The 22,051-nt window shown below is 48.6% G+C and overlaps 1 protein-coding gene across 5 annotated transcripts in view; it reads left to right on the top strand.

Moving 5' to 3' along the window:
- The window catches only part of LOC102035001 (collagen alpha-1(XXVII) chain), a 146,847-nt gene that overhangs the window by 114,100 nt on the left and 10,696 nt on the right, over nucleotides 1-22,051 (top strand). For all 5 annotated transcript variants that reach the window (XR_004081746.1, XM_031057213.1, XM_031057210.1 and 2 more), the window contains 11 exons: nucleotides 10,081-10,134; nucleotides 10,253-10,360; nucleotides 11,754-11,807; nucleotides 12,098-12,151; nucleotides 16,578-16,634; nucleotides 16,792-16,845; nucleotides 17,761-17,814; nucleotides 19,174-19,227; nucleotides 21,164-21,217; nucleotides 21,293-21,400; nucleotides 21,734-21,841. Coding sequence is in view for 4 of the 5 variants with exons in the window: in XM_031057213.1 (XP_030913073.1) it covers nucleotides 10,081-10,134; nucleotides 10,253-10,360; nucleotides 11,754-11,807; nucleotides 12,098-12,151; nucleotides 16,578-16,634; nucleotides 16,792-16,845; nucleotides 17,761-17,814; nucleotides 19,174-19,227; nucleotides 21,164-21,217; nucleotides 21,293-21,400; nucleotides 21,734-21,841 (759 nt within the window). In the remaining variant the exon portion in view is untranslated. The remainder of the gene's footprint in view (nucleotides 1-10,080; nucleotides 10,135-10,252; nucleotides 10,361-11,753; nucleotides 11,808-12,097; nucleotides 12,152-16,577; nucleotides 16,635-16,791; nucleotides 16,846-17,760; nucleotides 17,815-19,173; nucleotides 19,228-21,163; nucleotides 21,218-21,292; nucleotides 21,401-21,733; nucleotides 21,842-22,051) is intronic.

Genomic DNA, 22,051 nt, shown 5'->3' with positions numbered 1-22,051 from the left:
GCTCATCTTCTGCTCCTGGAAGTTAGTTTGAGGACCTTGATGCCCATCTGCAATTGTGGACACATGAAATGTTCTCCTAAACCTTGGCTTGTCCCTGTGTTACTCCAGAGGGAGCACCCACAGGGATATGCCCTCCATGGACAGCAACAACCTCTAAAAAACCCCTTTTCATCACAGGGTTCTGCAGCCACACCATGTCCTGAAGGTTTGTCCTTAATGCCAAGGAAATGTTTAGTCTTAATCTTTATTTTGCTTATGTCTACAGGAATGTGACACTTCACTATCAAGTGTCCTTGTGACAGATGTAGGAAATGAGGTGCCAGATTGCTCTGAAAGGATCTGACTTCACTGCTGGTACATTTTCAGCCTGATTTGTGTATCCTGGCTGCAGCAGAGGTTGGTGCTGGCAGAGCAGGCAGAGGAGCTGGGGAATTTGGCACCATCAGCTCACACCGAATGTGGCAACAGGCCAGCATGAAGGATGGTAGGAGATTAGAGGCTCTGCAGTCCTGGAGCTCCCTGGAGATGGCAGATGAAGGGATGTACCCCAGAGCAACTTTGAGAGCTGGAGGAAGCTGGGTCTGAGCTGCTTTTTTGGGTCCTGCACAAGAGAGACACTCACCTGGTGATCAGTGGGCTCAGCACAGGCACATCTGGCTTTCCTGAGCAAGGCTTCATTTTCCAGAGGCTCATCCTGATGCTGATAGCACATGTCTGCCTGAGCACAACCAAACTTCCCTCAGTGCTCAGGAAAGGTTTTTCAGAGCTCTTTAGCTCTCACTTGGCTCAGCCATTTCCAGCATTAACATATCTGAAAACCAGTTTCCACTGTGGTTTTGAGTCTCAAACAAAAAGCGGCAGGGAGGCCCCAGTTGAGTCTCCAGGGGTGGTTTGTACGTGTTTCAACGCCAGTGGATTTCAGCAAACAAACCTGGCAGCTGAGATGGTCCATGAGCTTCACAGCTGTGGCTGGCAGGGCTTGAGGCAGCTGGAGCTGAGATAAATGAGTATCCTCTATCTTTTGGTCACTTTGTCCAAGTTCACACTGCTCCTTTCAGCCCCAGTTCCTGCTCAGTGGAGGAATGGGCCAGTTGTCCCCGTGGCCATAAGAGAGAAATCAGAGCCCCAGTGCAAGATGCAGTTGGAATTTCCAGAGATGTGCACCTTTCCTGAGCTGCTTGTCCATGAATTATCTCCTCCCAGTGGTTTCTGTCTTCTAACACAAACTCACTGCCTTCACTTGATCTTGATTCTCCTCTGAACATGGCCATTTGCTATCTGAACATGGTTTGAGCAACAAAAGGCTGAAAATCCCTTCCCCTTGCAGAGCACCAGGGACTGTTTGGGCACCTGCATTCAGAGAAACTGGCTGGAAATCCAGAACTTTTGCATGGGCAAGGAAGAATGAGGATATTCTCCTCACTGTGTGGGGACACTGGAAAGCACAAGAGCCTGATGAACTCTGGCAAGGCATCCCTCAGCAGTGCAAGTGTCGTGGTGTGGTTTGCCAAAATAAAAAGATCATTTATCTGCTCATCTGTAAGGCTGTGATGGAATAGTGCCACAGAGCCTGAAACACCCAGAGAACATCCCTGGAGAGTAACCTGCACTCACAAAGGATCTGACTGCCCATCAGAGCTGCTCATGGCTTCAGAGCGTGGTAAAAGAGGCTGAGGTCACTGGTGTGCCACCAACAACCTGCCCTGAGAACAACCTCTTCCTCCAAAAAGTGCTTCCTTCCTCTGCTTCTCCTCTGCAGCGACAGCAAATGTGGCATTGCAGCCCTTCCCTGGGAGGATGACAGATGCAGCAGTGGCTGAGGAAGGTCCAGGCCAGTTGGAGGAGGGAGGTGATGAGTTTCCAGCTGTGCTCTGTGGCTCTGCACTGTGGTTTGTGTAATGTGCTGGTTGCCATACACGGCAGACATCTGATAGCAAGGGGTTTACAGTTCCAGGAAAGCAATTGGAGAGCCTGGAAGTACTGAAATACAACATGCTCTGAAACAAGAAATTCCCTCATTGTTCAGCAAAACTGGGAGTCGAGTTCTTTCCACTTCAGTTTTAACCTGAAATCCTATCTGCAGTGTCATTCGAGCCATGTCAAGACTCAGAAAGCTTCGAGCCAGACACTCCAGTGCTCTGAATTGCCGTAAACAATTACATCAGAGCAGATCTTGCTGCCTTTGCCGGCCCTGTTGTGGCATGCAGATGTGCACCATCAGCCCAGAAGAGCTTGAAGGGCTGTAAATCCTTTTGCTCTGGTGCAACAAGATCCAAAGTCCTTTCATTTGCTCTTCAGGAGGGTGGACTGACAGGGCTGGGCTGGGCTGGAGAGCTGAGAAGGTTTTTTGAGGGAACTCACAAGATCCAGCCACTCTCCAGCCCAGTGCCGAGCGTGGAGTGAACTCGTGGCTCTTGGCTCTATGCTGTGCATGGTGTCCTGAGGATCCTTCCCACCACATTTCTGTCCCTCTCTCATCTACAAGCTACAACCCCAAAGTGGAAGGATGGCTTGCTGGCCAGGATGGACCTTCTGCTCTGAGCTGGCAGAGCTGCAATGCCAGGCTGCTCTCTGGGCTCTGCAGTGCCAGGGCAGAGCAGGAGCATCTTCTCATGCGACACATTGCTCTTGTACAATGCTGTCCAAACATCACTTACAGCAGAATTTGTCCCAGAGTGGTTTTTGCTCTTTGTTCTTTTCTGTTTCCTGCCGCTGAAAACATGATTCAAAGGCTTTTTTGCAACAAAGCCCCTCGCTCTGCTGCTGCTGCTGAATCCAGCCATTCTCTGCATGCACATGAGCTCAGCCACAGCTGGCAGCACCACTTCCATGGCATCCAGCTCCCTGAAAACACTGAGGACAATCCAGGAGTCACCCTTGGTTTTAATCTCTGCTGTCCATGCAGAAATTGTATATGGTTTTTTTGATAATGTACTGAGCTGTTGTTTCCTGGAAAAGCTGATTTTTGTGCCCTGGACCATGGGCTGTCTGTGGAGTAATTACTTGAATGAAATTTCTTAAAATCCCCCAGTAGAGAGTGTGGGGTCACCCTCTGACAGAGCAGAGGAAGGAATGGAGAACACCAGGCTGGGTGTGCAGGGGAGGGCAGTGTGTCAGTGGTACCAGTGAGGTCCTCACACCCTAAATCTTAAGAAATTAGTGGTGTTACTCCAAATCCTGCCTTGAATAATGTGTTAGAAGCAGATGCACAGGACAGTAAAGGGGTCCAGAGTGATGCAGGAGGTCAGTTGGTGGCAGAGGGGGTCACAGCAGGCCATCCCCCTGCCCTACAGCCTGTCCTTTCCAGTAGCTGCTATATGAGGGGGCCAGTTCCTATCCTGGAGCCCATTTTCCAGGCCTGAAGGTGTTTGCACTTGGTGTGTGTCCTTGAGTTACAGCCCTGGAGTATCATTGCTCATGCAGACCAACAAGCAGGAAAGCCATAAGCAGGTATTTGTGCTGCATCAAAAACCAAAGGTGAATGAAGTTGCTCAGAAATGCAGTCAGATATGCTGAAAACCTCTGCCTTGAAGAGTTTGAGACCAAGAGTCAGGGCAGTGCCTCTCTGTGGAGCTGCAGGTCGGGCTCTCTCTGCTTCCCCTCCTGGATCCAAGTGAGCATCCCTGGGCACCCCTGCCCACAGCTGCAATCAGATTCTCCCCTTGCTTTGACAATCAGCTGGTGGCCCCAGGGTCAGCCTTTCCTGAACATCCCACTTCATGCAGAGCTACATGCTGGATTTTCTTGTTTGGGTGATGTTGTGTGGGGCCTTTTCCCCCTTTTTTGCCATTATGCTGTCTGTGACTCAGCCCAGCAAATCCACTGACACCTTTGCAGCAGAGCAGGGTTGTCTGTGAGCCCTGAGCATCCTGCAGGGAATCACAGAGCTTTCCCAATCCCCAGGGAACTGCTGCTTGCAGCAACTGAGGCTGCTCTCCAGCAGCTGAGGGGCCATTTGGCCCTCGCAGGCTCTGCTGCTGGGGAAGGCAGCCTGATCCCAGCTGGTCTTAGTTTAGAGTTAATAGGAGTCAAAAGGAGCCAGAAGTTGAAATAAATCCCATTGGCTTGGCACAGTTTCTTTCCTGACTCAGACGAAGGAGACACACTTTTTGGGCAGTTGCTCCAAGATTCCCCTCCTTATTGCAAGAGAGGATTTCATTCCCCTCCTCTTCCACAACCCCAGGGCATCTGTGTCCTTCAAAAGGAAGATATTAACCCTTAGTGTTTGGGGGAGTGTCAGTCAGAGCTGTGCTGTCCAGGTGCTCTCTCTGTTCTTTTCTTTCCCATTGTCAGATTCCAACACTAATTTTTTGGAGCATTTTGGTTTCATTGTGTATGAAAGCTTCACAGCTCAGTGGGGATGGGACCTTGCACTTTTCCTACACTTTCCACTCATCCATCAATAATTCGGTGGCATCTTGTCTCCTGTGCTTTCTTAGAGATGAGGAAGGAGAGGCAATGAGAGTGAGGGGAAAAAGGATTATCCCAGAAACAGCAAATTAGTGGCAGTTCAGGGCTCTCAGACTGAGCCAGAGCAGCTCAGAGCACACAGCACTGCTCTGTGCATGACTCTTTGCTGCCTTACACTGTGGCTGCTCAGAAAAATCAAGTTAAATAGACCTCCTCCTCCTCCTCCTCCACAAAACTGAAAGCAGCAAGTTTCAGCTCAACAGCTGCATGCAGATAAGAGTTTGCTCTTAAGCAGAGAGTTCAGGATACACAACTTTGGGTTGGATTCCCATTTTAAGCCGAGGAGCTCAGCTGAAAGTCACAGCGACTCTGGCTGCAGCCTTGCCATCCAAGACCTTTTTGTAGGATTTCCCCAATTTGCTGTTTCTTTGAGCACAGCCTGCTCTACCTGCACTCCCCACTCGGGTTTCCACAGGCAGGCCAAGAGCCCATTACTTCCCAGTGCTCCCAGTGAAACCCTCTGAAGCTCACAGCACAATCAGGTCTTTCTTCTCGAGAACAGTTGAGTCTTTCTTCTTTCCCCATACTCATTCAGGAGCTGCTGCCCTGTCTCCTCCCCTTCCAGACTACTGCTAGGCAGAGTGATTATGAAATGTGTTTCTTATAAATCCAAAACATTTATGTCTTCAAATGCCTGGCCTAAATAATCCCACTAATTTCCTGAGTGCTTGTGAACTGTCCTCCATGGGGGGAGGCTTCTCTCCATCAAAGTTTATTAAGTAGAGGTTCTCATATGGAGACATTGCTGAGCAGTAGGAAATTATATGGGGCTTTTTCATTTCCCTTTAAATGAGCTCACTGGCTGGGCCTGGACAATATGGGCATGGTCATCCTATGGTTCATGCTTCCTACCTTTATTGCTGCTTTTAGTTTTCCTGCCCTTTTTACATCCAGTGCCTCAAACTATCTTATCTTTTTTTTTTTCCTGTCACCATGTCACATTTTTCCTTTGCTCAGTAGCTGTATTCTGGTGGTTCTGTTTCTTCCTGCCCTTTTTTTGGGAGGGAGGAGTGACCTCAGACCTTGACTCAATGACACACCAAAAAAAAAAAAAAAAAAAAAAATAGTTTGAAAATATGCTCCTGCTCCACAGCAGTCCTGAGCAGTCCTGAAGCAACCTGAGGCAAGCTTGGGGAAGCTCTCACAGCAGTTCTGTGCCCTGAGAGCGTCCTTCCTGTGCTGCAAGGAAGGCAGGAACACATTTGCCCTCTGGAATGCCAAGAGCCAGAGCAGGATGGTGAGTCACATCTCTGTTACCACTTCCCCGACCCATTGCCTGCAGCCAGAGCATCACTGGCTGTGGGGAAGCTTGGGTCAGGATTTGAGCCCTGTTTGTTGTCTGGCTCTGCTCAGGGCATATCTCTCTGCAGTTCATTCAACTTCCTTGTTTTGTTTTTCTGGATGCTGTTGTCGGAACATAGATTTCAACTGTTGATGTCTGGAGAATTTAAAGCTGAGCTGCTCATCTATTTGCTCCCACTAAACGTTGCTGTTGTGCTGGGCAATAGATCTGACTTTTCTGTCAAGGCCATCAGCAGCTGGAAGTCTCTTTTTCTTTTTCTTTAAAAATTAACCAATTTGCATTGGAAAATAAACCATTCTTCTTTCCCTTAGGGGAATATCTAAGGATATACTAAAAAAAAATCCTTGTAAATCTGCGTCCTTACTGAAGATGACAATGAAATTTTAAACATGCTAGACCTAAGACTATAATTTTTTTTTCTTTCCTTGGATATTTTGGCATAGCTGAAGGCATGTGACTTATTAAAACTGCTGCTTTCCACCGTCTCTGGTCACAAATACCATCATCATCTGGAGGTACTGATATGCTTCTCTAGTGAAGACTGCAGCATATAAAGAGAAATCACCATTTAAAAATAGTCCCATTGATGGAAGAAGCTTGGAAAGAAGATATATTTTTTCAGCAAACCAGTAACCCAAGGCCTACAACAAAATGTGTACAAACCTTGGGAACAAAAGCACCAAGTGTTCAGTGCCTTGGCACAGTGACCCAGCTGATGTGAGTCCAGCAAAGGGAATTTGGGTTTCATTATTTTGATGTGCAGGCTTTTGTACATCTTCTGTCCTCACTCCTATCTCTGCTAAAGAGAGAAGAAATCTTAGGAACCTGAGGAACTTCACACTGCAGTAGAAGAGGTACCAAAAGGTGCTGCATTCCCATTGTACTTTGGGGAGAGCCTGGATGAAGATACCATCTCATTGATATTTATTTTTATCCTTTCTTTTTTTTCTCCCTTTTCTGGCCCTGATTTTTTTTAATCCCTGGACAGATGAGTCAGAAGAATGGAGAGAAAAAGGATGGGACGATTTTTGCAGGCTACCAAAGTTGTTGCTGGGTTTTTCCTTCCCTGTGAAATGTGTGGAGTGGGGCAGTGCAGTGATTTCTGGGAACTGTGCAAACCCCTGCATATGTGCCCTGGGAACATCTGGGATTGCAACAGCAACCACATCTGGATCATCACAAGTAGAGATATCACATATCTGGGAACCCCAGACAAGTGCTGAACTGCCTCTAAATTCATCTGGGCAGAATTCCTGCGCAGTTGGAGAAAGCATATCCAGGAAAATCAGACACATGGTAGGCTTCCCACTCACCAGCAGAGCTTGCTGGCCAAAGTCCTAGAAAGCGTGCTGGGAGAGCAGGGAAATGTCCCTGACTGATAGAGCTCGTTCCTCTCGAGGAGGTGACTCAGGAACTCAGAATCTGAGCCACGTCTCTGCCCGTGGCGTCACCAGCGTGGTTTGACCCATTTTATACACCAGCCAAGCTTTTAACCAGTGGATGAGAGTCAAGAACAGCAAGGGAGGCTTGGAACGAGGTCTCCATGGCTTCCTGCGAGTGACAGCTCCTCTCACTGGCCCTGACAGGAGCTGGTGATGCTGCCAATGGTTTTTTTTTTTCCTTCAGCAATGGAGAGAGAGCTGCACCCCAGCTGGAGGACCCAGAGAACCTTCTGGAGCAGATGAACGTCCCTGCTCCCTGAGGCCGATGTGTCATAAGGGGAAGATGGTACAAGGAGTTTGTTGGAGCCCATATCTCTGTTCACACCCACCAGCAAGGGAAAAGACAAGCTGAAGGAGGCCTGAGAAAGTCTGAGAAGCTGTTTGTACACAGCACAGTCTCACGGTGGATTGAGCTCAGTTTTGTGAGCAGGACTTGGGCTGTCAAAGTTTGGTTTTTATTGTTTACCCTCTCCCAGATGATTCTATCTGTACTCCACGATGGCGAGTGCAAGCAGGAACTTGAATGCTGGCAGATTTCAGGAGCAGTGTGGAAATTTTGTTTCTCAGATGGGAAAGTTTAAAGCCTAAACTTGTCTTCTCGAAAAACAAAGACATTTTCCAATGCAGGGTAGAATTCAAGTTTCAATCATGAAACTTCCCTGGGAGATGTATCCTGGTGGAGGGAGCCAGGCTGTACCTCAGACTCTTCTGAAGTAGCTGTGAGATCCTCATGACCTCCCTATGAACAGGGTCCACCTGCTCTGCCCAATGATAAAGAGTGTGTCTCACCAATGTCCTGCTATCTGCATTTTTTACAGACAATATAACACTTTCTCAGCCTGGGGATGGAGCCTTTGCATGGCAGTCTTTGTTTCATGAGCTGCCACAGCATACAGATCCAGGAGCACATCTGAATGTGCAAAACTGCTCTGCTGGAGCAGACCAAGGCCTTGGCCATCACTGCTTAGAAACAGATCTAGCTTAAAATGGGCTTGTCCCATCTGCAGGAAGCATCTACTGCTTGTGCTTCCACAAGTCCAGGGAGACTGATAGAAAAAACACTATGCAACTGATTAAAAACCCCAGTTGTCTCGTTATTCAGTCACATCTTGTTTTGACAGTAAGGCTTTTTGACTGATTCCACCATTCCCCCTCCAAATTTTTAAGCCATGATGTGCCAGGGCACTCCAGCAGAGCAGGGGCTGTGGAGTAACTCAGGTGCTGAGTACCAGGTCCCACAGTGAGCTGCTGTGGAGCTGGAAGGTTCTGGCCATTTCTGATGCTTTCATCAGTGAAATCAGTGCTTTCATTCTCTGTGCTCCTGTCAGAAGTGTAAATCTTGTGGGTGATGCTGGAGGCTTGGCACCCCTCCTCTGCTGCGGCTGCTCGGCATCTGTGGGAAAGCAGCTCCAAAAGTGATCTCTTGGAAAGTGGCAGCAAAAAATAGCGCACACAAAAAAAAAAAACCAACCCTGAGCAGTATGGAAGAGACACAGAACAAGGCTCATGTGCTCCTCTGCAGGGACCTGTGCTTTGTGAAGCCTAATGGTGTTGGCAAGGTGGACTCCTGAAATGTTTGACTTAGGTAAAATGGAGCTATTCCCTCTGGGGAAGTGAACTGGCACAATCCTTTAGGGTTGGAATGAGGCTGAATTGCTCCTTTGTGTTCAGAGCAGGCACTTCTGAGGCCCATGTTTCAGATCAGAGTGAAAACCCCCCGATATGTCTCACTTTATAAGTTGCTTTTATTCAGCTGAGACTGCAACACCAACCATGGTGAAAATTATACCTTCTTAGCTGGGAGGAGGGGAGCAGAGGGAGAGAGGTGGTGCTGGTGTGGAGATGCTGTTGAAAAGTTTGTAACAATTGCCAAAAAGCATGAGTTATTTTCTTCACTTATACTTTTTGCTTCTTTCTGTCAAATTCAAAAATATTCTGTCTCCCTTGCAGCCAACAGGGTCAAACACTGGAAAAAATGAGTTCCCTGAGGTCCCTAAGGAGAGGCTGCTGTATTTAGCTGCTCATGGTAGCACATGCCTGTGGTGTGGGTGCAAGGAGGGGCTGCAGTGGGTTCCTGAAAGCAGTCCAGCATCCCTGCCTCTGCTTGCCATGGCTCCCACCCCAAGTTCTGCATCCCACTGCATTTCTAGAAGCCTGATCAGTAGATTGTGGTTTCTGTGTGTGGCAGTAATAACACAAATAGAGGGAGGGGGTTTCACTGGGAGCAGGAGGCTGTGTGTGGTAGGTGCACAGAGAATGAAACCATTGCTTTTTTTCACAAGGTAAAAAATAAAGAGAAGTGCTGTGGAATCAATGGTTCTATTGTTAGGGTCCTCAAACTATATAAAAATTGTTGATACCTAAGTTAGTGCCTATCAAAAGTATTGATACCTACTGGTTCAGGGGCAAACCAGAGGAAACCTTTTGTGGGAATCAGGGTAAATGTGTTTTCCACATTTCAGCCCATTCTCTAGCAGAGGCTGGGTAGGTGCACGTCTGGAGATCCTTCTTTTGCACCCTTGGAGGCCGATGGACACAGTTTTCCATGACCCACCTATCTTCAAGGTGTCACCTCAAAGTCATCATCATCAAAATTATCACAGTGTCACCTTTCAGCTGTGCTGCCCCATAGCCATTTGAGCACAAAGAGCTTTCCACCTTTAAGCAATGAGTTTTCCTCCATCTGTAGCACCTGTGGATTGTGATCTGACCTGCACAACCTCCTGGCCTCCTTGTTGGCCCCGTGTGTGGGTGAGGATGCTCTCAGGTTTGTGTGTGCCAGGGAGACAGCTTGGGAGTGGCTGGTTGGGATGTGACTCCTTTGCTTTCCCATTCCAACAGCCTTTTTTTTTTTTTCCCTTCCAGGGACCAGAAGGGAAACCAGGAAAACAGGGGGAAAAGGGCAAGCCTGGCCAGAAGGTAGGAACATCTCTCCTTGATAACTTCACAGCCTGTGGTTCTCCCTTCCATTCCTTGTCTCTGACGTTTTCCTGCAGAAGTTTTGTCCCACGCTGATGTCAGTGCCTTTGCTCTGCAGGGCAGCAAAGGCTACCAGGGGCAGCTTGGAGAGATGGGATCCCCAGGGAAGCAGGGGCCGAAGGGGAACCAAGGCCCCAAAGGATCCCGAGGTACCCTGGGACCGATGGTGAGAAGAGCTCTGCAAACGGCTGAACACAACCCACAGAAACCTGGCACTGGTGGGCACGGGCCTGACTGGGGCACAGAGCCCCGCAGAGCCTGAAAAATACACTGAAAAATCCTGTTAGATGGGTTTAATTGGCCAAAAACATCTTAACCCTTGTCCCAAGCAGCACAGGGGAGAGTCCATAGGGGTGGCTGGGTTGGTGCCCCGTGAGCCCAGCTCACGTTGCATGGAGGCAGTTCTCCACAACTCCCCAGATAGGCTGAAATTGCTGAAATATTGGGGATTTTTCCTCAGCTGAGTGAGCTGATAAGCTATTTTTTGCTAAGATCTTCCCCTTTGAGACTGCACACTCATGGCAAGAGCTGCTTCCAAGTCAAGCTGTGTTGTTATAAGGAACTCTGCCTTGGATTTCTGCCCTGTTTCTACACCCACTCTTGATCTACTTATCTAAAACACTTGGAGCAAGAAGAAATATAGCATGGGAAAGGGTTTGAACTGGGTACTGAAGGTGAGGCTTCCAGAGAGAACAGCCACAGTATGGCAGAGAGGGAAGATATTTAATTGCTTTAGGCTCAAGAGATAAATGCATCAAGACAGCAGTGGTACATAAAAGTGCCTCTCATGCATTGCAGGCTGGGTAGGAAACTTCTTGCACTCTATTTGATAGAGCTTAGTGCAAAATCAGGAATTATTTATGCACTAGGAATGGTGGTGATACTTCAGAACAGTAGCCAATGAGTGATGGAGTGATGGTTTTGCTGATAGTGTTTTCCTGCACTAAAAATTGTGGCCTCACCACATATCCTCCCTTAACAGTCTTTGGCAAAGCCTCCATGGATTATTTCACAAGGAAGCAAAGCAATATCTGAGCAACAGTCTATTGGGGTGGACATGTCTTTGTCTTGTGGAAAGGGCTTTATTCCATGCTAAATGGGATTATATGGAAATGTTGTGACTCACTTCAGTGTGATGATCTGATTTAAACCCCTTTGTTCACTGTGCTGAGGGTGTGATTCTGGTCTGTGGAAGTCTGGTGGGCTTCCTAGCACAACACTGATTTGGATATTTGGATGCAGAGGCGTGCAGGAGGGCAGGTGAAGGGCACACAAATGCAGCCATTTCTGACAGCAAATCTGGGTAGTGAGGTGGAGAATCTGTTGCTGCAGGCAGGCAAAGGCATGGAAAGGCCTCCTGGCACACCCCTCTCCATGTGTAAGAGGTTGAAGCCAAGGAGAAGCCATCAGGTGGCTACAGCAGAGCTCAGTGGTGGCCAGGAGAAGGACAGGCCACGCTCCCACGTGTGCAGAGCTTTGCCTTGCACAGCCCAGTGCCTCCTCCCCTCGTGCCAACACCACGGGCTGCTCTCTCAGTCCCTCTGTCTTTGCCTCTCCAGGGAGCTCCAGGAAGGATGGGTGCTCAAGGGGACCCAGGCTTAAAGGGTTACCAGGTAAGGGTTTTATTTTCACCTCCCAGCTTTTATCTGTTCTTAAACACAGCAAAACTGCCGCTCCAGGATGCAAATTGTTCTTAAACTGTGATTTATTTCTGACCTCAAGTTTAGTTCTCTGTCAGGTCCCCATTTGCACCACCTGCATTTGGTTCATCTCTGCCCGTGTGCCCCACGTGTCCCTCCAAAGCTGGCATGCACCACCCAGGGCTTGTGAGATCAGGGAACCAGGGAGGGCTTTCAGTCCCACAGCTCTTTCCTGGCCCTCACGTGCTGTCTGCTCTCCACAGGGACATGCAGGACCACCAGGGCCAATTGGACCACCAGGGCCAAAGGGGGAAAAGGTAAGTTCAGGGGGTTTGGCCATCTCATTTCCCCTTGGATGAGACAACTGCTGTAACTCCCATGCATGTGCACTCTGCTCACCCTGTGCCTGAGGCAGAGGCGCCTCCTTCACCACACAGCCTCTCACACAACCCCTCAAAGCTGCAGCCTTGCCTGTGCTAGCCCGTGCCAGGACCCCCATGCCACCAGCACGTCCTTCCCAGACACCACGTGCCCTGTGCCAGGGGCTGGACCAGCCAGCATGGGGCTGAGGATGTGCTTTGCCTGCATCCACAGGAATTCAGCTCCATCCCCAAGCCAAGAGGAATCAGACTCGTGTCTTTCTGTGCTCAGGTCGCAGTAACTCCCTGCACAAAGGAGCAGATCTCCAGCTGCTGGTGTTTCCCCTCTCCATGGCCCTTGCTCCACGTTCCCTGTGCCCCACCTTCCCACAGCCCCCTGGCTGCAGCTGCCCTGACTCAGAGCCCTCTTTCCACGGTGGCTTTTCCCGGGAGTTTTCCCCCTTTTGCTGAGTCAGCAGAGCCATAACCAGTCCAGGCTGGAGCAGTGACTCACTCCTCAGTGGTTTCCTGTCGGCTCCAGGGCTGCTTGGCTCTCCCAGGGCTGATGGTGTCCTTCACATGCCTTCTGCAGCAAGGCTCCCTCCCTCCTGAGGCCTGTCTGCAGAAGGCTCTGGGGAGAGCCCCTTGTGACCTTCCAGTGCTTAAAGGGGGCTTTCTAAAAGAGGAGAACAGTTTCCTACAATGGACAGGGGAGAATGCTTTTAAAACAAAAGTGTAAAGATTTTGGCCAGGAAGTTCTCTGGTCAGAGGGTGGTAAAGCACTGGCACAGGTCTGGGCTGCCCTGTCCCTGAAGTGTCCAAGGCCAGGTTGGATGGAGCTTGGAGCACCCTGGTCTGGTGGAAGGTGTCCCTGTCCATGGCAAGGAGTGGAACAAGATGGGTTTTAAGGTCCCTTTCAACCCAAACCATTCTGTGATTCTCCTTTGGTGTGGGGAGGGAAGTGATGGTGATGGAGGCTGGTCAGTTGTGAGGTCCCCATGAAGAGGAGAGATGCATGAACTCTTTCTGCTCATTTTCTGCTCCCCATCACCAAGAGAGCATTCAGCTTTGCCTCTGCACACAGATGGGAGGGCAGCTGTAGTGCAGACAGGAGCTCCATTGCTTATAAAATGAGTTTACAAGGACTTGCCCTTGCTGGGGCTTTCAATGGATCCCTTCAGGCTCCTGGGGTTACCCTGCTCACACCATGCTCTGCCTGGAGATTCCCCCTGCAGCCAGGAGTCACTGGGGCAGGGAAAGCTGTTGTGTTCCACTAAGACATTCACACACTCAGAAATTCTGCTTTGGGGGTGAACAATGGCAATTGTGCTTTTTCTCCCATTTCCTGCTGCTGAAACACATCCATGGAGGAACAGCTGCTGATGTTCCTGCTGCTCCCATCTCCATTGCTGCCTTGCTGAACTTCCTGGCAAGTGTGAGACAAGCACAGCCAGCCCAGGATGATGTGAGAGCTCATGACCATGAACATTGTCAGCTCAGAACCTGCCCCAGAGGTTCCTCACAATTCCACTGTCGAACCTTGAGCATCCTGGCAAAAAGTTGTGAGTCATGACAAGCAAAAGCAAACCATTGACCCTGCAGCCACTGAGGTGTGCAGATATGTATGTCTATTGCTGAAATTGCAGCTGTAGTTTTATTTGAAAACATTTAAAGTTGCCATCTTGAAAGCTCTTGTAATTTCAGTAGCAAATGACCCCCAAATTATCCATCTGAAGTGCTCAGTGGAGCATTTTTCCCTTCATCAACAAGATGTTGCTCTGCAAAAGGACAGTGGAAAAGCATTCCCTGAGTGGATCTGGTATCAAAAGAGCACAGCAATGTTATGATAAATTAATTCTACATGCAAGTATCCAAGCTGAGCCCTGATGAAGCCACCAAAGCATTCAGTGCACCCTGCTAAGAGCAGTCAGCCCTGTTAATGACCACTGGCAGCTGGATCTCCTCACCCATGTTCTCCTGGAAGGCCAGTGGGTCTTGCTGGGGAGCAGAAGAAGATGCAGAGCCAGGAGAGCACAGAATCATTTACTGAGCCTCCAGCACCCCTTCCTGCAGCATCCAGGTGCTCCACAAAATCTTGCATCTAAGTTTTCCTATCCACCCTCCCTCATCTCCCAAGAGTTGCCTGGATCCCAGCCTAAAGACAGACAGATTCCTTCCCTCCAGACATCTGTAACCTCTCACAAGAGTGTGAACACAAAAATGGGAGCCTGAAAGTGAGAACTAAAGAGAAAATGGAAATGGGACCGTGAGCACTGCGTGAGCTGCAAGTGACACGGTGGATGGAGCCGTGCTGAAGGAGGAGGATGCAATGGTGGGGAAGGTCTTCTTCCCTTTTTCAGAGAAGAAAGTTTGGAGAGAGGCTGTGGAATCCTGCTCCCTTGTGCCATCCCAGCCAGCCACTCCACCACATTTCATACATTTGCAGCTCCTCAAAGAGGCCTTGCTCAGAGCAGACGCCTGCTCTTGGCAGCTGCTTAAAGCAGTCCAGATGGGATCCTTTTAAAAATTACAAACTGGTGTATCTCACTTTGGGACAGGAGCCAACAACAACAAGCCTTCCCTTCTTCTCCATGCATTTTCCATTTGTATCCTAACATGTTTACTTTGCTGCCCTTTACTCTAACTTTTTTTCACTGAGACTTTCTGAAGAATGAGCACAGACCTTTCATCTCCCTCTCAAGCAGCTGAGGCACCAGGAAGCTCTGGAGGAGCTCGGTTTCACAGTCCTAGAGCTGACCAGGCTGCAGGATTTTCTCAGGCAGGAGACAGAGAACAAGGTGGGGATCAGCCTCAAGGGGAAACAAAGCCACAATGGGGAGAAAATCTGTGATTCTTGATGCTCTTCAAGGGTCCCCAGAATTAGGAGCTTTCTCTGAGTTCATCACACTCATCTCAGGTCCCAAATGGCAAAGGTGAGCACATCCTGCTTGGGAAGAAGCAATCAGTGCCAAGACTTCTGCATAGCGACAGACACACTGGGATGATTTCTTTTTTTCCCTGAGAGTTGAGAAATGGTGGCTTTGTTTCCCTTCTAGGCAGCATTCCTTAGATAGTGGCTGGAAGGCAAGCCAGTTGCCAGGTATTTTGCTGATGGCTTCCAGCAGCAAGTTCAGTAGCACTGGAAATGTTGGCAGAGCCTGTGAGGGTTTGATTCCCTTCCCCTCCTCTCCTCTCCTCTCCTCTCCTCTCCTCTCCTCTCCTCTCCTCTCCTCTCCTCTCCTCCACCACAGTTTCTCTCAGAGACAGGCAGGCTCACCAAGAAATTTCCTTACTACCAGCAGCTGTAACTCCAACAGGAGAGTAGCCCAGAGAGAAGGTCAAAGAGAGCTGTAAATACACCAGAAAGGGCTGGTGCAACCACTGAGAATTACACGAGTCTGTGAAAAACTTGGCTCTGCAATCTGCTGAGATTTGGATGTTCAAGGCTTCTTGGAGCACCCAAGCACCTCCACTGTGCCAGAACCCCCCAAACTGCACCAAAGGAGCTCTGAGACATGTTCATCCTAAGGAGCCAAAGTGCCAGAGACTGCTGTGGAGTAGTGAAAAGCTGGAGGAGCTGGAATGTTGCGTTCTTCCATGGGGAGCTGAGAAACAGCCATCTCTGAGCTGGGCTCCAGAGAAAACAGGACATTGTGACCCTGAGTGACTTTCACAACAGAATTTAAAAGGATAGTGTCTCTGTTAAGTCTTTAGGGACCTCTCTGTGGATGTTTTGGAGAGACCTCAGTCATAAATAAGCCGGGTGATGTTATCTGCCAGCCAAACCATGAGCTCTGAGCTCGTGCTATGGAGCATCCCAGTGAGGAGAGGGGTGTGTGAGAGCATCCCAGTGAGGAGAGGGGTGTGTGACAGCATCCCAGCGAGGACAGGGGTGTGTGAGAGGCTGTTTCACCTGGCTGATGGTAAAACAAGCCCACAATGGTGGCACACAACCCAGCAGCCCATCCAGACCACCCCAGCTCCCAGGACAGCCCAGGCAGCACTCGGCGAGGGCGGGGAAATGCTTGATTAAAGAGTTTGGTTGAACTGTCAGCAATAAAATTCAGAGGCACTGAGCTATTTCCCATGTTGGCCTAATTACATCCTGCTTGCTGAGTTTTTAGGAGTTGTTGAAAATAACCCTTTGCACCTGGTTACTTAAGGAGGAGAGTTAGGGCAGGGAAAAACAACCACCAGAAATCAGGAAAGCAGTGTGGAGAGTCAGTGAAACAAACAACACAAAAATTTGTTTAGTCTTTCTTTGGATGAAAAGGGAGTAAATTCAACAGAGGCTTTGACTTCCCATGATATGGAAGTAAGGTCTGTACAGACACATCTGCTCTAAAATCTGCTGTTTATATTCATACTAACATTTTACTCACAGGGACAACAAGGTGATGACGGGAAGGTAGAAGGCCCACAGGGACCACCTGGAGACAGAGTAAGATGTTAAATTCGTTCTCTAATCAATCCTGGAGTGGTTTTGGGGGTGGATTAGTTGGGTTGCTGTCTTACTTGTAGAACATGCACAAGCCACTGAGATATTGCAGATGGCAGCTTTTTTACATCCACCTCAAGTCTCTGCTGTGCTCTTGTAGGGCCCTGTTGGTGACAGAGGTGACCGAGGGGAGCCTGGAGACACTGGTTATCCTGTGAGTCTTATTCCAAGTGCATGATTCAAAAATGTTTGCCTTGGGGAAGTGCTCCCAGCCCACACCAGCCCACAGACCTGCAGTCCCAGTTCAGAACCTGCTGCTGTCCCTGGCCAGCTGCTGCACATGCCTTTGATTCAGACAAGGAACAATTCTTTACCTAAAGCATAAAAACATTGCTGAAGGCAAGAAAGTCAGCACCTCACCCTGCCCTGCACCTGCAGAGTGGGGCTGAAAGAATGAGCAGGACCATTTGGGCACAGTTCTCTGTGATTGTCAAGGAGACATCCTAGACAAGATGTGTGCATGACAGTCCATGTCAGTGCTGGACAATTTCAAGACTGATGTGCCCATTGCTGTAGATTCTTCCATGGGAAGATCTGTGAAGTTTAAGATTTTGGGGAGTTCCAAAATCTTTGCAAGATTTCTCTCAAAAGCAAAACCATGGCTATGAAATATCCTGCTGTGCTCCTTATTCCCTCTTTGCAGGACATGTTCAGCAGATTGGGGCTGATCTGCAAAGGCTCCATGAATTAAGTGTTACCTCCATTCAAAAGCACCATGTCAGAGTGACCCATTATAATAATTAGAAGATTTTGAATTCATCAGAGTAGCAGTGCTGCTGCCTTATTTTCTAGGACAGCTGTCTCCAACTGTTCACTTCCATTAGTGCTGTGTGTATTTTGGGATGCATTAGAACACCTTCTGTGCTGCTTAGCTGGTGCTGAGCAGTTCCTCTTTCCACAGCACTTCCACAGGATTTGGGCACTCCCCACAACTTCCCCATTTCTGTATCAGCAGAATGCAGACACATGTGTCTTCTTCTGCCCCTTAAATCACTCTGCATTCTTTTTTTTTTTTTTCTCATTGCCACAAAAGAACAAAGGCATGTTCTCTCTCTGTTTTTTATTTAAGGGTCAGGAAGGGCTTGATGGAGAAAGAGGAAAACCTGGGCAGCAAGGCTCACCGGTAAGAGATGCTGCTTTATTGAGAGGTACCCAATGCCCCAGGCACAGGAGAAACAGGGAGGTGGGAAGGGCTGCAGTGGGAGTGTGTGGGGAGCTGTGAAATGTGGCCACTTCCACCAGCCAGGCATTTTGCCCATGGAACGGGCATTTTGAGCCATGTTTGAGACTAATAAATGGGTGACAAAACAGGGAGCACTCCCAGTGCCTGTTTCCAAAACCATCCTTCCTGAATGGTCCCTGAGGGAGTAGAAATCTTGGGAGATGGGTGGTGGGAGATGACAATGGCAGTGGAAAGGTCTGCTTGGAAATGATCCATTTGATGTGCTGCTGGTCCAGTGTGAGGTGAAACCATATTATTCCACTTGCAAGATGTTTCCTCTCAAACTACTGAAGGACTTTGTGAAAGACTAAATTAAATCCAAACTCCAGGGAAGGACTTTTTACTCCCTTGTTACATACAGTAGCATTTAATCTTTATATGTGACTATTGCAACTGTGAGAGCAGCAGCACATTAAATGTAGTTTGTATTGGGAAATAAAGTTGAATCAATTCCCACTCTTTGTAAGGATGTTGGGAGGAACAACAGATTCTATTTTGGGTTTAAAATGGTAGTGCTCTGTTATATGGCCCAGAAATGAGTAGAGCTGCTGCATTCCCCAGTGGATGTAGTTTATTTGGGGGTTGGTAGCCCCTCAGATGATTCAGATGGATTGTCCTTAGTAAAGGTCCATTAGAAGTGTAGCTCAAAAACAGGCTGAAAAGGCAGAGCTCTGCAGGGAGTCCTTCCTTACCATTTATTTGATGTAAGTCCAGAAATTGCCACTGACACAAATACCAAAAAACCCCAGCCTGGCTGGCCAGGAGAAAAGACTGAGATGGGTGTGATGGGGAAGAGAGCAGTGAAATACCCTCTCTGCTTTACCCCACTGGCAGCTTTCTAACACCTGACCCCCAGGTGAAACCAAGGCAAGGGCTGCAGTGCTCAGGAGGGAGGAGGCACCAGCAGCCACTGTGTAAAATGCTCGTTGTGCACACAATTTCTGCACACAGGCTCCTTCCTGCCCACCTCCCAGTTCTCCAGGCACCATCTGGAATGTGGTGAATGATTTCCACAAATACAGGCACCACCCAAGCGAGGGGCAGAGTTGCTTCTTCTCCAGTTGACACCCTGTTAATGCTCTCTAGAGACAGCTCCCTGCTCCTTTTCCCCCTGGGGCCTGTCTGAGTGCAGGCAGTTTCCCTGAATTGGTTCCATACAGTCAGTGTTATTAGGGCACAAAAAATGCTGTTCTTTGTACTTCATGCAAGATGCTGCCAGAAGAGAATTTTAAGCAGATTTTTCTTGTTCATGTTTTGTAGGGGGATCCTGGATCACCAGGCAAGCCAGGAGCAAAGGGATCCAAAGGTGATGTGGTAGGTTTCAGCAGGGTGGATTTACAGTGTCCCAATTTAAAGATTTAAAGAAAATCTCTAATTAAGAGGACTCTCATGGTTTTGCCCAGCATGTGGGATTTTTTTTTTAGCCTATGCTCTATGCCTTGAAAGGCTGTGGAGATCCTTGTGGGATGGCTGTAAACATTTGGGTGTCCAAGCCCGGTGGTTGTTGGCTTTGTGGAGCTGGAGAAGATCAGGTCAATTGCAGCTCCAGCATGATGGTGACTTTGGGCAGGTCTTTGGTCCCTGCCATGGGCTGTGTCTCTTTCCTGCGCCCTCTTTGTGCTGTGTGACCGTGTTCACAGGGGTCCAAGGATGAGGGCAGAGACGAGGATCTGACTCCATGTTTCAGAAGGCTTGATTTATTATTTTATGATATATATTACATTAAAACTATATTAAAAGAATAGAAGAAAGGATTTCATCAGAAGGCTAGCTAAGAATAGAATAGGAAAGAATGATAACAAAGGTTTGTGGCTCGGACTCTCTGTTTGAGCCAGCTGGGCTGTGATTGGCCATTAATTACAAACATTTAACATGGGCCAATCACAGATCCACCTGTTGCATTCCACAGCAGCAGATAATCAATGTTTACATTTTGTTCCTGAGGCCTCTGAGCTTCTCAGGAGGAAAAATCCCAAGTAAAAGGATTTTTTATAAAAGATGTCTGCGACAGTGCTGTCTCCAGCCACAGCTGGCTCCTCCATCCCCAAGGAGAGCTGAGCCAGGCAAGAGTCTGTCCCTTCCACTTGAACCATAAACTTTTCTGGCTTGGAACCTTCTGGGTTTGGAGTCCATTTATTCATGGAGTTGTTTCTTGGAACAATCCCTCTTAACTTCTTGTCCTTATTGAGCAAGAAAACCCAGGGCACACGGGTCCTTCAGGGTTCACTGGGGCACCCCACACCTACTCCTACCTCCACATCTGGCTGTTATGACAGCTTGCTAATTATTCTCACAGACCAGGGGCTTTATTTGCTAAAACATAAGTATGTGACCTCAATACTCAGCAAATTCCTGCTCTCTCTTGGCAGATGTCAGGGTTTTTTTATCTGACCCTGCTGGGGGTAATGCCAGAAGATAGTTTTAGGTCTTCTTGGCAAGAAGTGTACCAGGTGATAAGACAAATTAATCCTGCCCATCGATGGACAATTTGGAACTGTCTTTGGGTCTAATGAATAGCAGGGGAAGCACCCCCAGGAATATTTCTTTTATGTAGCTGGCCAGCCTGGTCCTCTGCAGATGGAGAAACAATGCACAGAAAATGAGTTCTTCAATTTAAAAGTGCTTTAGTACATGACCTCACTAAGAGAGCCCTAGTGAAGGTGATGAGGCTGAGTTTTCCGTTCTTTCTGTGCAAATTAATCCTTTTTACAGCTAATAAACCTCAGGAGTATTTATTTTCTGTCTTTATTCACAAAGCAGCATTGCAAATTTCAGACAGAAGACACCCTTTTTAATTTCCACTAGGTCTCCAAACAGAGTTACTTCTCAGAGAGAAGCCCCCCTGAACCCCCTCAAAGCATTCTCTGGGTCCTGGGTTTGCTGTCAATGAACTGATGGAGGACTCAGGTTTTTAGCATCTTGTTCTAATGTTTGCCAGTGTACCAAATCCTCCCTCGAGTTCATCCTGCTTTTTTTTTGTCCTCATCTGCTCTGTATTAGGAAAAATGCAGGTCCTTGCCTTCTAGCTATTCATTCCTGCCCTAGAACTCTCAAGACATACGAAGAATCACTTGTAATAAAACCAAATAGCAGTTCATTCCCCAGCACTGGAGCAACTGACTTTATAAATGTCCCTTTTATAAAACTCTTTCCAATCATTACCCAAAAGCACACCCTGAAGTCACAGTCCCAAGTGGAGCTGTGCTAGAACTGCTGCAATTTTAGATGTCTCTCTTTTTTTTGCTTGCAGGGTCAAAAAGGAAAGCAAGGAGCACAGGGCAGTGCAGGGAGCCGGGGCTCACCGGTAGGTGAACATTCAGTTTTCTGCCCCAGGAAATGCTGTCTGGGACCTCCTTCTCTAATACCTTTGTGATTTTAGGGCATCCTTGGGCTACCAGGCCCTCGAGGAGTGGTGGGAAGGCAGGGGCAAGAGGGTGCCCCTGGAGTGGACGGAGTGCCCGGGAAGGACGGCGTGCCAGGGATGCTGGTAAGCTTCAGCTGCAGCAAACACAGCCTTGGAGCTGGAAAACTGCAAGGCAGCACAGGACAAATGATGTGATCCAGCTATGGGTATTCCAGTTTGCATGCACCCAGAGCAGATCTTCACATATCCCTTGCACACAGAGGCAGCAGCTCCTCTGCATGACCAGATCTGTGAATAAAGGGGGGTTTGTAGCCTGACAGACACTCACAGGCACACAGCTCTGTCCAGCCCTGCAAACCTGGCCCCCTCTTGCTGAGGGCAGAATCCCACCACTCCCCTGGCCCCCCAGAAGGGGAAGGGTTTTGTTTCATAACCTCCTATGTGTTTCTTTCCTAGGGAGAGCAGGGAGATGATGGGGAGGAAGGCGTGACCGGGATGTCAGGCAAGAGAGGGAACCCCGGCGTGCCAGGACTGCCAGGGGCCCAGGGACCACCAGGATTCAAGGTGAGCTTCTGACTGCCTCAGATGCTGCTGTGAGTGATCCAGTCTGTGAGCCTGATGCCTCTGAGCTTGAGCTCTCCAAGGTCTAATATAGTCTCAGCTCCTGCTGCCATCTCTCACTTAGCCAGAGGCTCTGTGGATCTTCTCATCCATCCATCATCCATCCATCCATCCATCCATCCATCCATCATCCATCCATCCATCCATCCATCC

This window comes from Geospiza fortis, unplaced genomic scaffold (assembly GCF_000277835.1).
Source record: "Geospiza fortis unplaced genomic scaffold, GeoFor_1.0 scaffold27, whole genome shotgun sequence".
In the NCBI taxonomy this organism is placed as follows: domain Eukaryota; kingdom Metazoa; phylum Chordata; class Aves; order Passeriformes; family Thraupidae; genus Geospiza; species Geospiza fortis.
This window is presented reverse-complemented; position numbering and strand designations above follow the sequence as displayed.